Genomic DNA, 26532 nt, shown 5'->3' on the forward strand with positions numbered 1-26532 from the left:
TGCAGATTTTGTTAGCATTTTCTCCGGATCATGACATTAAATTTTTCGTATTAAATGATATTGGAGGCACATGCACTTCCCTGTATCAATTTCAGAGAGTTTTGTTTGATGGGTGCGTTCAAACTTCTAGTGTGCCACATATAAAGTGGTGTATTGTACAAAAATCTTCCCCTGTTAGAGTATGAAATAAAATCACTCGCTTGTAATGATTAACAATCTCATTTTGAAAGAAAAGATTAATTAATGACTAATTTAATTTTTTGTCCAATATTTGCATAATCTTCTGCTAGTTGATCTCACTATAGCGTGGAGATTGTTATTTTGCTTTTGTTTTTGTGCTTTGAGCATCTTCATTTGACATTTAAGTATAAGAACAAAAAAACTTAGCAGATAACCAAATTTCAACTTATTAAGGATATTACTTATAATAATAAAATTGGACTCCAAAAGTTGTGTTAATATCTTCTTCAGGACATTTTGATACCTCCAAGATGTAATTTATTATTGCTAATACTATTAATTTGTCTTCTTCTCTTTCTAAGGACATTTTACCGAATACCCAGGACCCCCAAAATAGATTTGGGTTCCATTGCCTCCATTCTTATTGCTCACAATACTTGTACTATAGCACGAAGATTTTGTTGTATCTCGATGCAATTTCTTACCAGCATCAATGAATTTGCCATTTCTATTCATATATTGAATATTACGAAAATAACTTGCTTTTCCATAACCTTCACTAGGAAAATGTCCACTCCCCATATGAGTTGATGTGTGATGTCCCTCTTTTCCTCGGGAATAAATCTCTCCACCCCAGCTGATTGACGTAGCCTTGCTTGCTAAATGTGTGAAGATTGACTGAGGCCAATATCCAATAGCTTGATCTTGCACTTGTAGCCACCAATTTCCTTTATCCTGATTTGTATTATAAGTTGGAGAATTTAGCCTAATTTACTTACTTCTAAAAATTTAAAGAATAAACTTGTGCATATAAATTACATACCTTGTGTATGGTTAGCTCTATATCGTATTGCGTCCCTTTGTAGCTTGAAACATGCTTTAGGGGAGTACCAACTACAAATTTACGATTTACTTGCACAAAACCAGGACAAGCAAGATTGTAGCACCCAGTTTTAACGTATGCATCCCGCTTTACAACCAAGCTTGATTAATTAGTTAGTTTGAGGAAATTAATTTAGCAATATATGCAATATTGATTACAATTTGACATGTGCATGGTAATGATTAGCTCAAAACTCGAGGTGATCTCTTTGTTTGACAATGCTTTAATGGAAATTCCTAATGTGAATTTAAGTTTCACTATTTATCTTCAAAGCTTAACCATATATAGCACTTTAACACTCTTTCTCACGTGTGGATTCAAACTTCCTTTTAATAGGTCAGGCTCAGCACATGAAATATTTTAATTAAAATATGGGGTGAATTGACGGAGTCAAGGTTTGAACTCATGGCCATTTTAAAATTAAATATTTCACGTGTTGGACCCACCTATTAAAAGAGAATTTGAGCCTACACTTTATAGAAAATGATATAGTTTTGATTAATCGATTAAATTTACCTATTTCTATCACTTTAAGCTTTAGTATAAAAGGTGATTTAACAATATCATTGGACGAAATGAGTCAACTTACAGTCCAGTATATGAAAAGCTTGGGTTTCTTGTTATTCGAAACAACCTAGAACCAAGAAATTAAGTATTGGTGAGAAATTGTTATCCAAATGCTTGATACAGATGTTACATGGTTTTTGTTTTGAATTTCATAATGACATCAATTTTCTCCCCCATATCTATAATCCAAAAGATTGTAATTGTTTCAACATTTAAATTAAATTACACACAAAATCAAAAGTAATTGACGTTTATCATTCCAGAAATGACTAAATTTGGTTGACAAACTTACCTTCCATCCTGCTTCAACGGTGTTTAGTTCTTTGCCATGACCTGCCACAACCCATATTTGAGCAAGGCTAAAGTCCCCATCCATTGTCAAAGGGCTCCATATGTTAATTGCTGCATGTCCTCCATAGTAGTTGCCAGAATTCAAATGAGTTGTAGCGTACTAATTTCAAATATAATTCATATATTAAAAAGAAAAAAAAAATTGATCAATAAATTGAAGAAACATAATTTGAGATTAGTTTAAGGAACTCTAATTAGTTTGCAATTGTCATTGTTATACATGTAAAAACAATAGTCCTTTGATAATATGATATACCTCATGCCCTTTATGAACATCATCATCAACGCGAATATTAAGCTCTTTCCGACGTGCAAGTGGGGGTATTGTTCGGTGGCCATAATATTCATCCTCTCGGGCATGTCTAATTGGGATTGTTCCTTCAGGGCATTCTTCATCCTCATGCCAACCTTGAAATACCTCGGCATTGTATAATTCTCCATTTGTTACCTTCCGAATGAAACTGGGTTCCATCTAATTAATTAACCACAAACAAAATTACAATTTATCCATCATTATATCAAAGACACATGCTATTGGCGGATTTGCAAAAGTTTAATGGGAGAGGACCCATGAGAAGGAGAATAATCGTTTCTCTATATGAAATGGCAGCTCAACCAAAAAGAAAAAAAAAAAAACAAAAAAATTGTGCTAAAAATTGATTTTAGATATTCATTTTAACTGCATTTTCAATTATACAAATCATTTAAGCATGACAATAATAAAGCAATTACACAGTACTATAAAACATCAACCGGAGTTAGGAAAAACAACATTAAAGAAATTAACCTGTATGGTATGATTTTTGAGTAATGGATGGTCGAAAGCAGGTTGTTGATGGATATCTACACAGTCAATTACGTCACCATCCTTACCCTGCAAAGATTTTAACTACTAGAACATTGATAAGCAAGACAGAAAAATTTTGAAAAATATATAGCCGCGGAAAGAAGAAGAATGAAAGAGATTATCTAAAATTAAAATTAAAATTAAAAATGAAGAAAGATGTAATATATTCATTATAACCTCAATGGTTTTGAGAGTTCCTTTATGCTTAACAAACTCTTTGCTTTCCTTGGTCCCAATACTTCTTCCACCAACAAACCTATTACTCAGCACAAAAGATAGGGCTAGCAAGAAAAATATGCATCTTCTAATTACTTTGGTATTGGCCATTGGAAAACAAAGTTGTAAGCTTCTCTTATTTCTGAATAGTATATGCTATTTATTCAAGGATATGTCTGAATTCGTTTTATAGTTTGTTTTATAGTTTACTTTTTTTAAACAACTTTCAGAAAGATCATTGAATATTCCTTAAATAGAAGGCCTTTTTACTTAAAGTGAATGTAACAAACCATTCAATCTTCATCCAAATCTTTACATAATTAGGTTGTCCGTGGAGAACCCTGGGCAGAGTTTTAATGGAAATATGTGCTTATATTAGTTTAGTCTAGAAACATTTACATAATTAGCTTAATTTTAATTTATGTACGGATAAACGTAAGCTAATTTGACATCTTCATAAATATGGGAATTTAATAAAAAGATTTATTCTTATAAATAAATTTTTAGATTTTACCGTTGTTTAGTTTTTACTTAAAACAGAATTGCCACCTTTGTCCAGTCTCATGACTCGGACTAGTTGTGTAATGACGAAACAGTTGCAATATAAATTAAAGTTTTTTCTGGCCTGTTTGAAAACCCATGAGTTGGTAATTAAAATTAATTGAATTAGAATGTGTTGTACTCAGATATGTGAATTGGCCAGAAAAGAGCAAACGGTGTTAATTTTGGTATGATTTCTAATTCATTATTTCATATTACCTAAAACCTTTTTTTCTTTATTCAATCCTTTATATCCCTTACTTGTCTCATACCAACAGAGTACTGAGTACCCATTCCCAACCCTTTTTTTTTTCCTTGAATCCTGCGTAGAGATATGTATTTCAGATGAAAATGAAGCTGTTTTAATTTGCATCATATTACACAAATTAAACACAAAAATATTTAAAAAACACAAATTAGATAACTATTTAAACGCAAGAAATTAAAGTAGTACTTGTTTTGAGCAATCATTGAAATCTTCGGTGATCTCAATAAAGAGTTGTATTCATAAAACCCACCACGAAAAACGAAACACTAATGCTCCGTTTGTTTCGACGTAAAATAATTTATGCAAAATATTTTTCGTATTTTTTTTAATATTTCGTGCAACGTAAAATAATAGTCAACGAAAAATATTTTCCGTTTGACCGAAAATTATTCTTTAATTTTCAGAAAATAGTTTCCATATTTGAAAACTGTAAATAATTTTTCGAGTTTGACCATTTCATTCTCAAATTGATAGACTTAGTCGAAACGTCATCGAGAACTCGCCAGGACTTCACTAGGCCATGTCGGGACCCCTTCAGGACTTGACCGGGACTTGCCTAGACTTCACTGGGACCCACCCAAAACCCTACCAAGACTCACCAAGGAACTTGCCGGGACCCGACTAGGACCTCGTTGAGACCCGCCCAGGACTCAAGCGAGACCTTGTCAACCCCGCTCAGGACCCGCCAGGTCTTGTAACGCCCCATGGAAATCAATTAACTAGTAATTGACTCTATGGTTCGCCCCCAGCCTTGTTCCTCTCGAAACATGACTCAAGGATCCCATCCTCTCCGAAGATTGACTACAAGGGAATACTTTCGACTAAGGGACAAAGATAGCAATAACTTAAACCATAATCACAAATAACCAGAGTAAACATAAAGCATCATAACATAAGTGGATCTTCAAATGTATCGGTGAGAGACCGGTCATCAAAATAATAATACACACTACTAGTAATTGTTCTGAAATAGTATCAAAGCCTGAGCTTAACTAAAGATAACATAATCACAATCTCGATCAACTCCTGACGGGTAGGTCCTCCAGCATCCCACTTGGATTTAAGCCACACCAAGTCCATATCCTCAAAATTAACACCGACACGTCTATTGATTTTACTGTACTCTAATCGAATCAGTCATTTTTTTTTTTTTAACGAAATTTGACAATATTGAGCAATTTCTTATTTATATATACTCCAAAGAGCTCTTAAAACATATATTTTAATACAATAATAACTTTATTGCAAATTAGATAAATAACGTGGGTTGATTTTTGCATTTTTTTTACCTTAAAAATATTATATGATGCTTTTCTAGATATAAGTATTATTATTATTAGTATTATTATTATTTTGAGAAAAACATAACATTTCATTCAATAATACCACGAGCATAAAGCTCTTACATCACAGAGCAAAGCTCTGAAGCAACCATAACATAAAGCTATAAGATTACTAGGTTTAGTACAAGATTCGAGACCAATCCGCTAACCCATGACTAAAATCATATTTAATACTATATCTGTGACAGACAGACTCAACCAAATGCATGGATAGCAATTATTCCTCGACCCTGAGAGCGGAAAGACTCTCAAGCCGAAACTCTTCCTCCTTGACCCGAAGGCCAGGATAATGATCACATCCACAACCCAAAGCCCTGGACCAAAACTAATTAATCCGAAAGCGACATAGATCGAGTGAGGGGGGAAAGAGCCTTATTACAAACCGAACCAAACATGGAAATTAAACAATACAGGGAAAAAAACACACGCCTAAACACAAATACATCTTAAAGAAGCAACAGAATAGGAAAATAAAACAAGAAAAAAACAGCACACTCCGATTACGCACACGCTGGGAACCGAAAACCGAAGGGGTGTTGGAAGCTTATCGCAGCGGGGACGCGTCGAAAGGCCCAACAGTGGACGGTGGGCGGCGAACAGGAGCAGAGAAGACCAGCAAAGCAGGACCTGAAAACAACCACAAACAAGAAAAGAAAAAAAAACAAAAAATAAAACAAAACAAAAACAAAAACAAAAACAAAAACAAAAACAAACCAAAACAAAACAACAAGGAGCCACCAAAACAGGGAAAATGAGCATAAAGTGGGAAGACGGTAGCCAAAAGGGAGCCGGACCCGTGCAGGCGGGAAACCGCCTTCGTAAGGGCCGTGGGAGCTTGACGCGGTGGGGACGCATGAAAGAAAACCCTAATAGCGGGCAGCGAAGCGGCGACACAGGTCGGCGATGACCACAGACAAAATCAAAACCCACAAAGAGCCAAAACAAGGCCAAGGAGCCCGCTGCAGAAAATGATGGCGGGGGAAGAAAAGCGGCAGGGAATGGGCAAAAACGAAGAAAAACGGAGGGGGAAAGGAGCGGCAAGTAAGGGGAAAAGAAGAGGCACCAGGGCTAGGGCATCAAGTAAATAGCTAGCACTGGAGCGAGGAGGACGAGGGGAGAAGGGAGGCTGCCAAACAGCCAACCCTCCTCCCCTATGTGGCTGAAGGGTTTCACTTTTCTCTCTGGCGGCTAAAGAGAAAAGAGACGGCTAGGGTAAAATGGATCTTAGATATAAGTATTATTATCCAATGGAAACTTCGATTTTTATCATAATAGCAGGTTCTGGTTTAGGGAAAATTCTGCAGATGCCCCAGCTGTTCTATTAAAAAAAGGTTGGTACAAATTGTAGCCAAGAGTCATTTTGGAAACCCTCAAGCCATCGTGTCACGCCGTCTGATGAGTACCTTATTAGAACCGATGTACATCATTTCCTGATTCTTCTTTCATTCTTTTCCGTTTAGATTGCCATTGAATTTATAGGGTCTCTGTGTAAAATTAATCATAGGTATTTGATAGTTGTTATTTATGCTCCGTTTGTTGTAACGTAAAGTATATTATTTAAAGATTTTTTTTTTCTTTTTTTTTTTTTTTTTGTAATTTTTGGTGTTTTGTACAATCCAAAATGATTTTAATTTGACTAAAAAATACTTTGATCTTTAGAAAGTGATTTCTCTTTTTTAAAAACGTAAATTAAAAATGATGCCATCATTATTAACTAATTATAGGCATATGGGAGATTAGTAAGATAGCCTATTTCCAGCCCTTTTGATTGGAAACTCAGAAAATTAATATCCGGAATGGGTAGAGAAAAATTACTGCAAATTAATTTTTGAAAAGAGTTTTTGTTTGGTATTCGCAACTGGAATTCAACTAATTCTGGCTATCTAAATGATCACTTTGGATGCTTAACGAAAATGATAAACAATCATTTAATGGTTAACTGTGATTTTAGAATGATGTGTTAATTTATAAACTATTATTCAATTTAAGGAACAATAATACATTTTACCGTTAGGTGATTTCAGTCAAGTTCTAAGAACAATATATATGTAGCGTCTTAACATCATTATATTATCTTTAGCGGAGGAATATCATTCTCTAGAATCTTGAATTTCTCTCTCAATTCTCTTGAAGGTGAGTCGTGGGACGACGTGTGGTGAATCGGTGACCATGGCTGTTTGATCGGTGGCATCTTTGGGTGTTGAATGATTTTGACGGGAATACTCCACCCTTGCAGATGAAGTTTGAATTCAGGGGCACGGTTAGGCCAGGCGCAGCACCAAGAAGCGAATATCGCGGGTTCAACAATCATCATTCCGAGAGAACGAATCTTCCATATAAGGAAGTAGAGAGAGAGAGAGAGAGAGAGAGGAGTGATTTTGGTCATTTTTAGAGTAAAAAAGTTAAAAAAGTGCTTTTGAAATTTTTTACCAACTATGCCAGCTTTGTTTGACACAACTTTTTAAGTAAGTGAACGGATGCTAGTCACTCTCTGAATCAAATAAACTATCAAATACCTATGATTCTTATAACAGGTTAGCTATGCATAAAGGAGCTGCCTAACTATTGAGGTCATAATGAATATTAAAGGGGTAACTTCACTTACCCTCTAAAATGTCACGCATTTTGCAAACACCTCCTCAAAGTTTAAAACTCTTATTTTGGTGTATTAATCTTTTGATTTTTTTCCAATTACCCCCATTCGATAGGATTTTCTATTAAATCCTAATGGAAGGGTATGAAATTCCTAAAATACCCTCATTTTCTATTAAAAAATAATTTTATTTGAAAAAAACTCCTCACCCGTGGTTTCACTTGTGGATCTAGCCCACCCACCTTGTGACCCACGGGTCATATTATTATTATTATTTTTTAAAATAAAAATAAATAAAAATAAAAATAAAAAGGGACCCATCGTAGGCCACAAAAGTGGCCCACAGCGGGTCATCTTGGTCATCTTCATGAGCTTGTGCATGCTCCCCCCACCTCAAGCTGGGCAATGACTTTGATACCACTTGTAACACTCACCCCTATAACACACAATATTGTCCATTTTTTGCTCTCCCAAACCAAACTTTCCTTGAGGTCACCAATTCTGGTACTACTCTCGCAGAAGCACGCTTAACTACGGAATTTTGATGGGTTCATAACCATCAAGTTTGGTTTGAGAATGTACAATGCTCTAAAGGAACAATCCCAATTAAACATTCATGGCAGGATGAATATTATGCACAACATGCTATACCCTTATATCTGCCTTGATTATGATTTTAATGTTGGTCATGAGGTATTTCATATTATCAAATAATCAAATGACTATTGTTTTTGCATGTATTATGACAGACTAATTAAAATTCCTTAAACTAATTTCAAATTTGCTAGGTTTCTTTAATTTATTGATCAATTTCTTTTCTTTTCTTTTTTTTTTATCTTTTTTCTACATATGAATTATATTTGAAACTAGTACACTAAAGTTTATCTGATAAGTGGCAATTACTATATATGGACCACATGCATTTACTAATGTATGGAACCCTGCAACCTATGATGGGGGATTTACCATTGATCAAATAAGGCTTTCATCTTTGAAGCTAGATGGCAGGTGTTGTGTAAATTTTAATGTGCTCGCAAGTGCAAGAATTATTTTGCAATATAGTATTGCAAGTGCGAGGTTGATCTCACAAGGAATTTTATTTATAAAAACCAAATGTATCTACACCAACTAACTCTTAACCTAGTTCCACAAGATGGGTGATTTCCAAACAGCAAATAAAGAACATAAAATAGACAAACTAAATTTATGAATTGACAAAGCACTAAGGTTTTTGCAATTCACACTCACCAAATCATAATAACATATTATCGTGGTTATCCATACATCCGAAATTCTCTGCATAACACTCTTGATTCTCATCAAGATTGTTATAGGCAATAAAAGTCCTATGCACGTTCTACTTTGCATAAATATTAAATTAAATCATTTAATGTATCCGTTTATGGCATAAATCACAATAAATACCCAATTCAAAAAAAATTATTCAATATATCAGTTTGCACAATGGATATCCAATTTGAATCAAATCATCCAATGTATTCGTAAGACGAGTCACAATGAATATCCAATATTTTGACAAATGAAAATCTAAGCAATCAATTAAATGAAATTAACCCACTAATTAAATTGAAGTAGAACATTGGAAACATAAAAATTCGAAATGTAGAAAAATTACATGAAAATAAGGTTGTTGTTCATTGGTGTTCATCCTCAACCTTAGTTGAGGGTTTAGTAACACATAACTAAGAAACTAAACCCTACAAACAAAATGCTAAACATGAAGGAAAAATTAAACTAAAGAGAGAAAAACAATGCTTCTTATGTTGTCGCCAAGAGAGAGCCAGCAGCCTCCTCTTCTCTTCTCCCTCACTGCTAGCCGTCCCCACTCTCTTCTCTTTCTTTTTCTTTCTATATCGCTTTTTTGTAGGGTTTCTTTCTTTTCTTTTCTTTTTTTCCGAAATCGGCGCTAGGCAAGTCTATCTGATGCGTGCACTCGAGCGCACTCGTGCTTGTGGGGTGCCTTCCTAGGGTGCAGGTGCTTGAGCGCTGATAGACCATGCTCGAGCGCTTATGCGCTCGAGCGTCTGTCTTCTGGGCTCAAGCACAGATACGTTCGAGCATAAAGCTGATCGGCTCGATCCTTAACTCTTAGGTGGCTTTTTCCATCATTGCTTTTCTCACATTAAATCTGCAATTTTCTCTTAGCAACTGTAAAACACTAAAATCACAGAACTAACACAAAACATTACGTTATAATACGACTAAAGGATTAACGGATGCAAATTAAGGCGCTCAAATATGCAACATTTGACACTTATCAACAGGTATGTTTGACCAAATATAGTCCTTCCTAGAAAGATAAAAGTTAATTGAGTTAAACAATTTCTTTTGAATTTGAGTGTAAATCTAAATGTTGAAACAAGTAGAAACTTTGGGTTTCAAATGAGTAGGAGAAAATTGATGTCAAAATGAAATTCAAAACAAAAATTGTAACATATGAATCAAGTATTTGGAGAATAATTTCTCACCAATAATTTCATGGGTCCAGGCTACTTCACGTTACAAGGAAGCCAAGTTGTTCAAATACTTAACTGTAAGTTAGCTCATTTCCTTCCCCATCACAGCACGGTTATATATTGTTTGCATGCTTCTCAAACAAAAAGATAATCTTGAGTTTTTTGCGCTAATCCTTAGGATGAATATATCAAATCACTAATCAAGCTCTATATGTGGTTGTAAAGTTGATGGATACTAAAGAACTAGGTGCTACAATCTCAATTGTCCTGGTTTCGTGCAAGTAAACAGTAGATTTGCACTTGGGGAGCCAATACTCAAAAGGAATAACCATAACAATGCAATATGCACATGTCTATTTTCTGTTGAAAGAAATGTGTGTTTGTGTGTGTGTGTGTGTGCGTGCGTGCGTGGGGGGGGGGGGGGGAGGAGATCTTGACATTTTTGTTGTAAATTCATTTTGTAGTTCATAATGAACTTCTCCAACTTATTTGCTTTAGAATATGGGAAATCGGTGGTTACGAGAGCAAGACCATGTATTTGGATATTGGCCTTGCTCCCTCTTTGTGAATTTAGCAACTAGTACTACCCAAGTGGGCTGGGGTTAAGGCTGTAAACGAGCCGAGCCGAGTTGAGCTTTGGCAAACTCGAATGTGCTCATTTTAGAAGACTTGTAAACGAGCCAAGGTCAAGCTCAAGCCGAGCTAGGAAAACCTCATCTTGGCTCGGCTCGTTTGGAAGATTTAATAGCTCGAGATCGAGCTTGGGATCGACAAAAAAATAATTTCGAGCCGAGCCGTCATGTAGCTCAATTCTGCTTGAGCTTGAGTAACTTGCTAAGGAAAAACCTTGTGCAAGCTTGAGCTAGGCTAATAACCGAGCCACTCGGCCTGAATTTTTTTAAAAAAATAAATCATCTTGACTTAGCTGAATCAATTACTGTTAAAAAATTGATTTCCTCTCACCATTTAAATTTCAAATGGTTTAGCACCAAGGGCATTTTAGTGATTGCATTCACTACCCATTAGTTGGCAAACACTTAACCTACGAATGATTGGACCATCTAATTTATAGAAGTGTGAAGTCGAAGTGTTTGCTTCTTTTTTCGATGTGGGACAAAGATAAGGACAAGGACAAGCATATGAATTATCTCCTCTAAGAGTAATTCATCATCGCTACAAAAGACTACAATCTAGTAGTAGACAGAGGAGGAGGCTTTCTGTACATAAGCATCCCAATCCCCAAATGGCAGCAACAACAACACTTACAACCAGTACATCCCAATCACCAGTCTGCCCAAGGATTGTTGCCAATGCATTTGCTATGTAGAAACCCAAAACAAGCAAAAATATCTTCATGGGGAAGTTCTTCCTAACCGAGTTCAGCTTCTCCAATACCTGTCTTCCAGCTGCACTCACAATTCCGCCCAATCGAGTGTGTCCCATGATTTGGGCATCACCATTCAATATATCAAAGCACATTGGGAGGAAATTCATACATTTGAAAACCAATCGACTGGTTCATATTCTTTAGTGCACTGAGTCAACCCTTTTTTTTTCTTCAATATCACCTATACATCATCACTCTAGTTGTAACAACACAAATGCCTCACAAAATTCAACAATTTTGGAACTAGGAGTTATATACTATTCAATGGATCATATTGTTATTACATTATATAATAAAGATATATTGTGTTATATACATCACTTAAGATTTAATATCATTGAATTTATTATATTATATCATATGATTATATAATAATACTTAGATCATATTATCATATAAAACTTAGATCATATGATCATCATCATATAATCTTATTATATCAATTCAAATGACAATACTTAATTTGTGATTATATGACATGACATACATTGTTATTGTTGATTATAATGCTAATCAATTCATTTGGGACAATTCCAATCACATTAACATTGTATATGATATGATTGTATGAAACTATGAATAATAGGATTAAGTGTAATAAGTTTTCATTCAAGTTCTAAATGAGTCGAGCGATTCACGACTTCAACAAGTCGAACTCACGAGCCCCCGTCGAGTTTAATTGAGCAAGCTAAGTATGTATCACTAACTAATCGAGCGAGTTTCAACAATAGCGAACGAGCTTGTACAGTGTCAAGTTTCAGTTCGGGTCAAGCATAACTGAGTGGATATCGAGCAAGCTGTTGAGTGTGTCGGCTCATTTATAGCCCCCCAGTTGGGGAGGAGAGATTGTCAATTTAGGAGAAGAGGGTCATCACATATTAACTCAAATGGGGAGTGGACATTTTTCGAGTGAAAGCTTTGGAAAAGCAAGTTATTTTTGCAATGTTCAATACATGGATGGCAGTGGAAAATTCAATGACGCTCATAAAGGACTGGTAACATATGATACAAAAACTTTGTGCTATAGTTTAAGTGTTGCAAAACATAAGAATGTAGGCTTTGGAACCCATTTCTATTTGGAGGATCCTGGATATTCAGAAATATCTCCTTAGAAAGGGAAAACGAAAAATTGATAGCATTAGTACTAATAAATCACATATTGGAAGGATCAAAATGACATCACCACAACCTTTATCATCCAATATTTTTTTATTTTCAATAATATCCTTAATAAGTTGAAATTCGGTCATTCCATAAGAGGCAAAAAAATAAGTTGATAATTTGAAATGTCAATTTAGTCAATCCTTAAATGTTAAATGAAGCTGATCAAAGTCCACAAACACGTAAAAATGAAATAAAAATAAAAATAAACAAACAAACAAACTCTCTGAGCTATAGTGATACCAAAATGTTTGAGATCAACTACCTAAAGATTATACAAATGTTGGATGAAAAATTAATGTGACCATTAATTGTTTTATTTTATTTTTTCAAATTGTGATTGTTAATATCGTTTTCGTTACAAATGATTTTATTTCATACTCTAACAAGGGAAGATTCTCGTACAAACACTACTGAAAAACCTAATAGACTCCAATCTACACCTATAAGGGGATTGAATAGGTGTTTAGCAACAATATGCAGACTTAAAAATTAATAATCATGCAAGCATTCACCAAGTATATATGTGCAGTAGATCAATGAGACAGAAATATTTGGTTATGAAGTTGAAACCTTTTGAAGAATGTTTCAAAAGTAAAATCACTACGAGGTAGCCAAATCCAATAAATCATTTTATTATAGAAAAACAAGAAAATACACAATGTCAATACTTGCAAAACCTTTGCAACTAAAAATCTCCTATACTTGTGGTTTCCCATATTGCCTGTGTATGGAGATAAACATGTTCTTATATGTATACTTACACCCTTCATGACAACAACGCGTATTAAAGTCGTGATGATCATGATCCTATCAAAACTCCTTAGTTAAGCGAGCTTATGTGGGAGTAGTACCAAGATGGGTTACCTCTTCGAAAATTTGGTTCAGGGAAGAAAAAAGCGAACAATATTGTGTGTTAATGGGGTGGGTTGTTACAAATGGTATCAGAGCCATTGCCCAGCCTAAGATGGAGGGATCGTGCACAAGCCCATGAGGGTCGCCAGTGGGCACTCGTTGTGATGCCAAGAATTGGCTAATCCCATGAAGGTCTCTAGCTAGGACGATGGGTCCCAAGTGGGGTGATTGTGGCATACCACATTGCCTTGGTATGGAAATGGAGATGTGCTTATATGTATACTTACACCTTTCATGACAATAATGTGGTTTAAATCTTAGATGATCATGATCCACTCAAAACTTCTCAATTAAGCGAGCTTATGCAGGAATAGTACCAAGATGAGTGAACTCTTGGGAAGTGTCGTTTAAGGGAGCTAAAAACGGACAATATTGTGTGTTAGTGGGGTGGTGTTACAATACTAGGCAAATGATCACTTGCCTACCGCCGCAATAATTCTCCTAGAACCTCTCGAACATTTCTTCTATGTGATCTTTATTGGAACTCCGGTAGGCTTCAGTTATTTTTGCCATGTGATGAAGATACAACCTTTTACTCTAAAAGAGAATAATCCTAACACTCTATATCTCAAAATCTCTCTTAGCACACATGATTCTCACGTAGAATCTATATAGAATTCATGCTTAGTAGTTCCCTATATATAGACTACAAGATTCCTTAGTCTAGTAGAATACAAACTGTGAAGAAAAACCGCAAAACTTAGTCAGCGTTCAATGTGGTCCTTTCTTGTTCGAACGCAATTAGGTTTCCTGGTGCAGCATACCCAGACGCTATATAGATGAGAATTCAAAAGAGACTCTCTATAAGGGTCTTGTTTCAACAAGGTCCAAATGAGACTTCAGACGAGAGTCTTTGTGAGGGCCTTGTTCGAATGTGGTGGTAATGAGATTTCAAACGAGCATTTCTGTGAATCTGTAAATGATGTCTTGTTCGAACATGCTTTAGACGCAATTGTAAATGGGCGTATTTTATCACTGAATTTGGCAATTCAAAATTTAACAAACTCCCCCTTTAGCAATTTTGTGTCAAAATTCACAAGTTACATCGAAATAGATAAATCTTATTTCCTGAAACACTCACAAAAATGTTAGGTTTTAGGCTGGCCTAATTCAATGAAATCTCTTGTAACGTTTTTTGTGTTTAAAACTTTAAGGAAATAGCTCTTATGTCTTCAAGCGGTTTTTGGTGAACTCTCTGTTTTCCTGTCAGAACGAGACATATAACTGGGAGTTACTATTTCCTCGTCAAGAGTGCTGTCAGAACAAGACATGTAACAAGGAGTTACTGTTTTCTCGATAGGAGCTGCGTCAAGATGGAACATGTAACGGGGAGCTACTATTTTCTCGTCAGGAGTTGTGTCAGGACGGGGATGTGACGGGAGTGAAGCTGCAGCTACTGTTTTCTCGTCAGAACAGAACATGTAATGAGACCAATGTTGGGCTCCCTGTTTTCTCGTCAAATGGCACATTCAGACGGGACATGTGACGAAAATGAGACTTTTATCCTTCCAGTCATAATGTATTAGCTTTCTCGTTAGAACGTGGAATTCTTAAATCTACGGATTTGTTCTTCCCGTCATAACGAGAAATGCATTCCGTTAGGACGTGAAGGGTAAAACGTCTCTGTTATAAAGGATTTTCTTGTCACTGTTCAAAGTAGACTTTGGATTTTATTCTCTCAAAGCACTTTCACTAAAGTCTCAATTGTTTCTCTTCAGGCGAGGTGTCTCGAGAGTTTTGTACAAGAGAGGACGTGATATAGCCTTGGGCTGTCCTTTGCTCTTGATTGTTGGCTTGTTACCATGTTCGCTTGTTGATAAAAAGATCATGAGTTTTGTGAGCTCAAAGAAGAAAGTCTATCGAAGGGTCGGTGAGAAAATGCACTCAATGAAGATAATGAGGATGGACACAATCTAAGACGCTTGTTGTTCTTACTAAGTCTAGAGGTCTGTAAGGTTGTGAGTATCGTCTAGTCTGTACTCTGAATCTTTATATAGTGATTTTTCGAGTTTGGCTACCCCGTAGTGGTTTTTACCATTGATGTGTTCAAAGGGTTTTCCACTTCGTAAACAAATCTTGTGTTGTAATTGTGATGATTATTTATATTCCACTGTGCTTGATTTAATTTGTTATATGTGTAGTTCGTTGTTTTGATTATTTGGCAATTAGAGGTCGAACACGATCCTAGTCATTCTTTCAACAACATATCAAACGTATGTGGAACTAGAATACCCAATGTAACAAATAATATAACAGATTTGAATAGAATATAATCATGAATAGCTCACCAAATCTGTTAGAATGCAAAATATCAATCATAGATGCAACAAGTATATCAATATCAATACCATTTATGGTGTTCTATCTATTCCCCTAGTCAAGCTCTCTAAACTTTCTCTCCCCATTTGTTGTCATGAAATGACAAAGGGTGTGACAATTAGTCAACCAATAAACTTAAGGAAATATATATATATATATATATATATATAGTAAATCAATGTGACACAAATATTTAGTTAAGAAGTGAAAACCTTTAAAAGAACTCTTCAAAAGTAAAATTACTCCCGGGCAGCCAAACCTAGAAATTCACTTCACTATAGAAAAAACGAGAAATTACACAATGTTAATACTTATAAAACCTTTGAAATGGACAATCCCATGTACTAGAAAAGAGAGCCACTTGCCCGCTGCCATTGTAGTTCTCCCAGAACCTCTGGAATATTTATTCTATGTGATCTCCTTTACTAGAATTTTGATAGGCTTCGGTTATTTTTTATCTATGATGAAGGCACAACCCTTTACTCTAATAGAGAACACCCTAATGTTCTATATCTCAAAAGTTCTCTTAGCACACTCGATTCTCACATAGAATCTATATAGAATTCGTGCTTAGCATTCCCTATATATACACTATAAGAGTCCCTAGTCTAATAGAATACTGTAGTGACCCAAATAATTAACTAGGCTTAGGTGCCTTGGTTAGAGGCTTCATTAGACTTTGGGTCACAAGGAACAGTTGGAGGGGGCATTTTGAGAACTTTAAACTTTCTAGCCGAACATTCATATGAGGGACCACGCGAATGTTCACCTGCATGCAGTACATGAACGTTCATGTGGGGACCGGCCACACATTCGTTGACTTTTGGTTGACTAGTGGATATTGCCCAAGCGTAAGATGCAACCCCAAAACTGCTGGATAAACAGTACGTGAACTGTTAGATATTTTTGTCAAATATGTATCTGGCATATTTCGGTAATCAAAACATTGTAACTGCATTCCACATGTAATTTGGCAACTCTGGGTGCAGTAGAAGCACTTTGCAGCAGTTAAAGGAGAGGTTAGTGTTCTCCGTTTGCCCTCTGCCAGAGGCTATTATCCACAAGTTGAAACACTAATAAAGAATGCTCAAAATCCAATCTTCACATTTCATATTGAGGATTCATGTGTCATGAACATCCTTGCAAAGTTTCAACTCAATCGGACCATAAACGCTCATCGATCAGAGCTGTTGATCAAGAGTGGTCAGAATTTCTGAATTCAGAGACACTTCGGAGCATTTCAAGGAAGGCCGTGCACGGCCATCCGGATGGACACATGGGCGTCTGGACAGACGAAGCATCGAGGAAGCTGCTGATGAAGTCAACAACGTTGAAAAATTGCCCGATACATTTAATGCAGTTTTTGGTGCAATTATTGCAGGCCGTCCGGACAGAGACTAGGCGTTCCGAACGAAGGAAGCTTCCATGCTGAAATTATCAAACCGCGTAAGAAAAAGTCAGCCATCACATTGAATGCTCTCTGGGAGACACGATGCTGCAGCATTTAATACTAGGTCATCTAGACAAACCTTATGCCCGTCCAGACAGACTCAGGTCAGAGCTACGCTGAATTTTCCCCGACAAATTTAATGCTTCCCGGGAATCACGAATTAGTGCCATAAATGTTAGCCCATTTGAATGGCCTCCCAACACGTTCGGACGGCTTGTGGTCAAAAGTCAGCACCATGCATTAAATGCTTGCCGAAATTGTCAAGATGTTGTCAACATGTCACTAGGCCATTGCACCAACAAAGTCCGCCCGGACGGCCCAAACAACATTAAATGCATGCTGAAGTGGCACCCCTTTGCTGCCTATAAATTGAGCACTCATGCTGCTCATTTGGATCAAGGAAAACAGAAGGCAGAAGCATGAAATTGAGAGAAAAATTCTAAGTGCTTGAGTGAAGTTTTTCCTTGTGTTCTAAGAGAGGTTTTATTTTGTGAGCTTAGGCTCTATACTCTATTAAAGTGTTTGTATTTGTTTAAGTACTTTACTTGTGTAAAAGGCTTTGAAGAAGAAGAAGCCTATCGGAAGGGTCCGATCAAGGAGTATCACTTGAAGAGGATTGTAAGCTAGGAAGACGAGCTGGAGGCTTATTGATTCTTACAGAACCAAGAACTTGTAAAGGGTTGTAAGTGTCCCGTGTCTGTAATCTCTTGAGACTTTGTCTAATAGTGATATTTATGGTTTTGGCTGCATCGAAGTGGTTTTTCCTTGAAGAGGTTCTTCTTGGTTTCCACTTCGTCACCAACATACTTGTATCATATGCTTTAATTGCTTTACATATATTTTGGTGATTGATTTTGTTGCATGTGATTTTAAATTCCGCATTATTTGTGATATATACCTATTTGCCCCCCTCTAGGTGTACTTGGGAATCTGTTTATTTACTTTCACGAATGTTCGCTCCCGTAGTACCAAACATTCGTTACTTTTCAGAATTGCTCCTACAAAGCTCACAGCTTTTTCTACCTATAAATACCCTACCCCTTCTCGACCCATAAGCTCCATTTTTGCCCTTGTGCCCTCTGAAAGCTCTATGTGAGTGCCTTTGTGAGTTGTGAGATTCTTGAAGATCGAGGAGTTATTCCTTAGACACCTTGCTTCAAGAAGGTAATCTTCTAAGCTTAAGTTTATTCCTTACGTAGTCGTTCTATCGCTTTTCCTAGTTAACTTAATTGTTGGTTTGAGCTTCTAGTTAGGTTGTCATCTTTAATCTTGACTTAAGCTTAGTTTAGCATATCATTCTTATTGAACATATTTCTTTATGCATGGAGACGATTTTTTGGGTTACGAAGTGTTAGAAACCTTTTTTGCCGCCTTAGGACCAGTTGAGGAGGCTTAGGAGATTGTTGGACCGAAATGAGGTTCTATCTAAACCTTCTAGTCAAACATTTGGTCTCAAGCCTGAACGCTCGCCCAGGAGCACTTCAGGGGGGCACCATTTTGGCCAGTCATTCAATAGCTCCTGGTTTTATATTCTAGGTTCGTTTTAGTTTGGACTTAGGACTAATGTTAGGTTTTCCACAGATTTGGAGAACTCGAACCCCTTGGAGGATTTATACGACCCGGGTGAGTACGAACTCACATAATGCTAGCCATTTCTTTTCCCGCATTACACAACTATTTTGTGTACTAAACATGCATATTTACAACTCTAATTAAATACATTTTACTGCATCATGAACTCTATCATTTGTAAAAATTTGCAACTTAACAAGATAATGGAACAATTAGACTTGTAAAAGTATACATGTAAAATACAGACACGACTAATTCCATCGTATGACATTGTACATCAGTACATGCGCGATAATGGCCATGGGCTTACTATACATGTTAACTCTATGGTCAAATGTGTGTATTATAAGGGCCTTAGATCCAATAGTTATTTCATGACTGGCGCAACCTTAACGGGGGAGTCACAACAAGACGTATATCATTAGTAGCGTGGGCCACCCAAGGTTGAACTCGGTCAGGCTACTAGTGTTATGGACGGTAGCGTACAATGGTCGAGGCCTCGGCATTGTATTAAAGCTCCTTCGGGAAAGCACCAGCCCCATTGAGAACAGGTAATATCTCGAGTAGACCATACAGTTGAACTATAATTGATTCTCTTGATTATAGCATGTATTGATGAGTGCCAAATGTTGCATAATTGAGCCCCTTAATTTATATTTGTTAATCATTTAGCTATGTTTTCATATGATGTTTTGGGTTAGTTTTGTTCTCTTAGTATTTTGTAGGTTGCTAAAGGAAAACTGCTGATTTAAGATGAGAAATGCAGAGTTTTGAACAAAGTTCATTAAGGGAAAAGCAGCACCTGTTCGGACATTGGAAACGACTATCCGAACAGGTGTGCACTCAAGCGTACTAATCACGCGCTCAAGCACACTCGGGAGAAGCAAATGTGTCTGGACAGGTCACTTATCAGATTTCGTAGCTTCAAAGCCCAGCGCCGTTTTGAAGGTAAAAAGCCCTAGAAAACCCTAGAAATAGCTCTATAAATAGAAGAGACATTAGAGGAGGCTAGAGGGGCTGCAGAGAACGAAATTCCACCACTTTTCTCCCCTTTAGTTTAGTTTTTCTTTAGGTTTAGGTTTTATTTTTCATAATCATGTGTAGCTAAATTCTCAACTAAGATTGAGAATGAAGCCTCATCAATGAAGCGCAACATTGTTTTCATGTAAGTTAATATTATCCAATTTTATTGAGTTTTAAAATTTCAATTGTTTTACTTCTAATCAATTTGTGGAGTGATTCTTGGATATCTTTTGTGATTCAATGATACATTTGATGATTTGTGATAATTTCACATAATTGATTGCTTGGGTTTTTATTTATAAAACAATTGGATATCCCTTGTGATTTATTCTACGGATATAATTGATGTTTTGATTTAAATTGGATATCTATTGTGATTTATAGATACACTTGATGATTTGATTTAAATTAAATTTCTTTTGTGATTTGTGTAAAAGAATGGATACATGAGATGATTTTGATTAACTCTTTGAAGCGAAAGTAAAACAAACCTATGATTTTATTGTGAGAACTTTGGATAATATGGATGAACATGGAACATGTTGCTATGATTTGGTGAGTGTGGATTCCAAAACCTTAGTACTTTATCTCTTGATTTATTTTCCTTTTATTTAGTTTATGTTTCTTTTTATTGCAAACAAAAAATCAAATCTATTATGGAACTAGGTTAGGATTTAATTAGTTTAGATATAATTTGTTCTTCAAAGATAGAATTCCCTGGGAGATTGACATCACACTTGCAATCCATTAACTGCAAACGATTCGTGCACTTGCGAGTACATTAAAATTTTCACAACAAGTTTTTGGCGCCGTTGCCAGAGAATTGTTTGATTTTTGAAAACAACTTATTTCTAAATTGATTTTATCGTTCTAGTAGTTATAGTTAGGATTTTAATTTTGCAATTTGATTTTTTTTTTTTAATTCTTGTTGCTAATAAAAGAAATTTTTAAAAAAATTAAAAAAAAAAAAATTTTAAAAAAAAAAAGAGTTTCTTTTTTTCTTTTTCCTTTTTGGCCTGTTTTGCAGCTTCTAACCGACCTTCGTCCGCACACTAACTCAAGTGCGATCGAGCGCAAGTGCAAAACGCTTGAGCACACTCGTGCCACAAGGAGCACTAGTCAACAGACCAACGCACAACAAACAGCACCTTCCGCATACCAACGGAAGTGCGATGGAGTGCACAACTCAAGTGTCATGGAGCGCACACCTAGTACGCTCGAGCGCATTAGCGGCCAAGGCAGCATCTGGCTTAGTTGAGCGCACTTGCGCTTGACAACTTCCTGCGTCAACTCGAGCGCAGCAGCACTCAAGGTAGCACTGGTGACGGATCAGCACGCCTGCGCTCGAGTGCACCAACGCTGTGGGCAACCCCAACAAACTGGCAGTAGCTGAATTTTGCCAAAATTTATTTTGGACCCTTTTGTGAGTTTTTCAATTTTAGGTTTTGGTATTTTATTTTATTTTTTTTAGTTTTATGCTTCTTTGTTAGTAATAATTTTTGATTTTATAATTTTTGTTTTTGTTTATTTTATTTTTAAAAAAAAAAAATTGTGAGTGTTTCATGTGAGATATGTGCATGCTAAAGAGTGAGAGTGAAGCATGGATTGTTTGTTTGATAATTTTAATGATTTTTCTGTACAACATGCTTCTCCTAGCTGTAGCACACAAGCTCCTACCAACTACCCTCACAATTTTTACCCACATGGACCATGTTCACGCTGCTCTAATCCTTATCATCATATTAGCAATTGTTTTTATAACCCGAACTAAAGCAACCATTATGTTGATTGGGTGCAACTTGATTCCACTTGTGGTGGGGAACATTTTCCAACTGCTCACATCGATGACTTAGCTGGGAGAGCAAACCAATTCATGGCAGCTAGGTTTGCCCATGCCCAGTTTCCGCACACTTATGCACCACATAAGTCATCTTCATATTGTTTTAACCTTATCACTATGCAAGAAAATGTCCATTCAATAGATACTACATGATTGATGTGGATGATACTAGTAATTCTTATCATGAGCTTGTCAAAGCTTATTTTTTCACCACACTTGGAAGTGAGGAAATTGTGGATAACCATGAGGAGGAAGAAAAAGAGGCGCAAGTTGAGCACCCAGAGCAAATTAAGTCCCCAGCAGATACTAGTCTATCCAAGGACAAGGAAGTGAGAACTGAAGTTCCTTCCTTCTTCATAGTCTCTCTTGAGACACATCATGAACCTAAAGTTTCAGGGCTTCAATGTCTCAAAGAGCCATATTATGTCAAGATCTTCAAGGACTTATGCACACAAGTGCACAAATTTGGGAATCATCTTCCGAAGAAAATCCTTGGAAGCAAGCAAATTGGCTACCTAAGATGGTGAAACACCATTCTAGAATGCTATCAAATTTTAAAGAAGAAATGGTGGAAGGGATTAGTTGGACATCCGAGTGATCGGGAAAAGTATGGTAATTTTTTTTCTTTTTTTTTTTGCACTTCATTTTTTATTTCCTTTTTCCTTTTTCACTTTATTTCTTGTCATTTTATTTTTGTTTCTAACAGCAATTAATTGTTTGATGTTTGTTTATGTGAGAAAATATTGATGTTAGTTTTGTTGACAGGTGTTTTAGTGTTTAAGTTTGGGGGATGCCCTGACCTTTTTCACACTCAGTTGTTTCCTTACTTCGGGCAATGTATTTTTATACTGCACATTGAGGACAATGTGTAATTTGAGTTTGGGGATATGGAAAGACACTCTGTCTGTTTGTTTGTTTTTATCTGTCTGTTTGTTCTAAAATAAAAAAATAAAAAATAACAAAAAAAATTTTGCTATGTTGTTGTTAAGTATGAGTTAAGCTGTAACTGTGGTTTGCATTTCATTGGTTTATTTAAAGTGTTGAACTCATAATGGTTTGGGACAGCTGCCTTACCTTAACTTAGGTAAAGGCTTTGTATTTATAGAATATTCAGTTACAAAGGACATTGATGTAAAGAGTGTATAAATATGTCTTTGTGAAAGCTGTTTACATATGATAATTAAACTATACATTAAACTCATCTTTGGCTTGTTGAGTAGTGTGCTTTTCTTGATTTGAATCCTCTTTTATTTTGCTAGCATGAGATGATGTTGCAAACATATCCTTGACAAAATAGAAGTATTCAAAAATTATAAGAGAAGTTTGCAACTTTGTTTTTCAATGGCAAATACAAAAGTAATTAGAAGATGCATATTTTTCTTGCTAGCCCTATCTTTTGTGCTGAGTGATAGATTTGTTGGTGGAAGAAAGATTGAGACCAAGGAAAGCAAAGAGTTAGTTAAGCATAACGGAACTGTCAAAACTATTGAGGTCATAATGAATATATTACATCTTTTTTAATTTTTATTTTGATTCTAGAAAATCTCTTCCTCTCTTCGTTTTATTTTTCGTTTGTATGGCTATATATATTCAGGCTTGCTTATTCATGGTCTAGTAACTATTAAAATCTTTGCAGGGTAAGGATGGTGACGTAATAGACTGTGTTGATATCTATCAACAACCTGCATTCAACCATCCATTACTCAAGAATCATACTATACAGGTTTCTTTATTGTTTCTCCTAACTTTGGTTGATGTTTTACAGTGCTATGTAGTTGCTTTATTATTGTCTCAATCATTCTCTTGCTTAAATAATTTGTATAATTGAAAACATAGTTAAAATTTATACCCAAAAAGTTTCTATTTTTTACAGTTTTTCTTCTTTCGGGATGGAGGGTGTTAAAACAAAAATAAAACAAATATAAAAAAAAAAAAAAAAAAAAAACAAAGAGCTTTAATTGACCATGGATGTCAGTTAACTCAATAACTAGTTTTTTTGTCATTGCACAAGAGACATATATATGCTTGAATCTTGCTAAAAGGTAATGCGATAAACCACATTTTATCCCACAACGATCTCACAATGTTGACATAGTAATTTGTTTGTGGTTAATAAGATGGAACCCAGTTCCATTCCAAATGTAACAAACAGAGCATTCAACAATGTCGAGTTTTCACAAGGTTGGCTTGAGAATGGAGAATGCCCTGAAGGAACAATCCCAATTCGACAGCGCGAGAAGATGAATATGATGTACATCGTGCTATACCCCCAGTTGCACATCGGAAAAAGTTTAATATCAGCCTTGATTATGATTATAATCGTGGTCATGAGGTATATCATTTTGTTTTTTCTCCTTTTTACATATGAATTAGAAAAATGCTAAGGGTACTAAATTTTTTACCAAGAGAGACTTACTATATTAATGCGTAACTCATTCCTATGAATTATTTTTCAAATTAGTACGCTGTAGTTGATCTACGTGGTGGCAATTACTATGGAGCACATGCATCAATTAACGTATGGAACCCTGCAACATATACTGGGGAAATTAGCATTGCTCAAATATGGCTTGCATCCGGTCCTAAGAACCTAATAAACACCATTGAAGCTGGATGGCTGGTAAGTTTGATCGATAAAAACATCATTAAGATTAGCAAATGCTTCTGATTTTAGGTGTAAATCTGAATGTTAAAGCAATTAGAAACTTTTGGATTTCAAAAGTGGGGAAGAAAATTGATATCATAATGAAATTCAAAGCAAAAATGTAACATATAAATCAAGCATTTGGAGGATAGTTTCTTATCAATAATTTCATGGCTTCAGGTTAATTCCCGTGACAAGCAAACCAGGTTCTTCATATACTGGACTGTAAGTTGGATAATTTCAATTCCTTCCATGAAATAACTTAAATTTGCATATATTGAACTAGTCGTGTTTATTGCCACTTAAGGGTTTGGGCATGGTTGAAAGGTATTTTGAATGTCATATCCCTGTTTGTGTCCCTTACATTGAGGATCCGGGTAGGGTTTAAGGATTTCAAGACAGTTATGCCCCATCTTATACCTGTTCTGTTTACGAAACCCTACTTACGCTTATAGCCTTTTACGGCAGCCTCAGTTACCCCTTTGGGTCAGATCACTTATTTTACTCATTCCCAACTACTTTTTGGGTAGCACTGTCATCCTTTAAATAAATAAAAAATAATAAAATTTAAAATTTAAAAAAAAAAACACTTAAATTTGCAGTAAGAATCCCCATCAAAACACTGTTACATATTGCGTGTATGTTTGTCAAATCACTAATCAAGCTATACATGTGGTTTAAGCGCGATGGGTACCAAAGAACTGGGTGCTACAATCTTGATTGTCCTGGTTTCGTGCAAGTAAACCGTAGATTTGCAATTGGTTCTCCCATTAAGCCTGTCTCAAGCTACAACTCAAAGCAATATGAGATAGGGATAACCATATACAAGGTAATATGCAAGGATTGGGATTCTTGACATTTTTGTTGTAAATTCTCTACATATTGCTCACTAAATTCCCCAACTTATATGATTCAGAATAAGGGAAATTGGTGGCTACGGGTGCAAGATCAAGTACTTGGATACTGGCCTCACTTAATCTACACATACTTGGCTAGTAGTGCTACCGGAATTAGCTGGGGTGGAGAGATTTACAACAAAGGGGAAGGGGGACATCATACATCAACTCAAATGGGAAGTGGACATTTTCCGAGTGAAGGCTATGGAAAAGCAAGTTATTTTCGCAATATTCAATATATGGATTACACAGGAAAATTCAATGACCCTGATCAAGGACTGGTAGCATATGCAACAAAACCTTCATGCTATAGTATAAGTGTTTCCAACAATAAGAATGGAGGCTATGGAACCAATTTCTATTTTGGGGGTCCTGGGTATTCACCAATATGTCCGTCTTAGAAAGGGAAGAAGAAAAACTAATAGTAATAAATCACAGATAGGAGGGATCTAAATGTCCTCAAAAGAATATTACCACAACCTGTATTGTATTTTCAATACTATTTTTAACTAGGTTATAACCCGCGCAATGCGCATGATTTTTTATTACAATTGAATTATAAAATTTAAAAATATTATAATCGTACTTTTCGTAAGTATTATGAAATTTACTTTTCATAATTGCAAGAGGAAAACTTGAATTTTGCTTAATCAAAACATTAATGTAAAATTGTAAAGAATCTCTAATATTGTTGGTGTAATACTTATTAGATTTCAACACAAATAAAACTCAAAATTATGAACATTAAAAAAAGTACTTTGGTTGTAGAAAAAGTAAACGCAAGATTCTTTGTTATAGTTTAATTTCAAAATTTAAACACATCTCTATTGAAATTTTCATTATAAGTTGTAAAATAAAAAATAAAAAATAAATAAATAAATAAAAAAACTTTCATGCCCTTTTAAATAAAAAAGACATACTAAAGGTTATATATCAATATATTACTCAACATAATAACACAATCATACACAGAACATTGCAAAAATGTATAAGTTGCATAAAATTTTACTATCATAAGGCCTTTAACTTTAATTAGTTTAATCCATATAAATTAAAACAT

At 35.6% G+C, this 26532-nt stretch overlaps 1 protein-coding gene and 1 pseudogene across 1 annotated transcript; one reads left to right on the forward strand and one right to left on the reverse strand.

The window, feature by feature from the left end:
- Nucleotides 1-537: 537 nt before the first annotated feature.
- LOC132187832 (protein neprosin-like) lies at nt 538-3155 on the reverse strand. The gene is made up of 7 exons (XM_088517519.1): nt 3006-3155; nt 2769-2855; nt 2238-2453; nt 1923-2081; nt 1653-1697; nt 1004-1150; nt 538-915 (listed from the first exon to the last, which is right to left on the reverse strand). Exons 1-7 carry the CDS (start codon nt 3153-3155, stop codon nt 538-540), a joined length of 1182 nt encoding a protein of 393 aa, XP_088373645.1.
- Nucleotides 3156-23273: 20118 nt separating this feature from the next.
- On the forward strand, nt 23274-25873 carry LOC132187833 (protein neprosin-like; annotated as a pseudogene).
- The last annotated feature ends 659 nt before the right edge of the window (nt 25874-26532 follow it).

The sequence above is a fragment of the Corylus avellana genome, chromosome 6 (genome assembly GCF_965113065.1).
Source record: "Corylus avellana chromosome 6, dhCorAvel1.hap1.2, whole genome shotgun sequence".
Classification (NCBI taxonomy): Eukaryota; Viridiplantae; Streptophyta; class Magnoliopsida; order Fagales; family Betulaceae; genus Corylus; species Corylus avellana.

Excerpts from the sequence above, each read along its gene's own strand:
- LOC132187832 (XM_088517519.1), bottom strand. The coding sequence starts at position 3,155 with ATGGCCAATACCAAAGTAATTAGAAGATGCATATTTTTCTTGCTAGCC. Across the intron at positions 2,856-3,005 it reads GAACTCTCAAAACCATTGAG|GGTAAGGATGGTGACGTAAT; the intron begins GTTATAATGAAT and ends AAATCTTTGCAG. Across the intron at positions 1,151-1,652 it reads AGCTTTTCATATACTGGACT|CGGGATGCATACGTTAAAAC; the intron begins GTAAGTTGACTC and ends TTGGTTGTAAAG.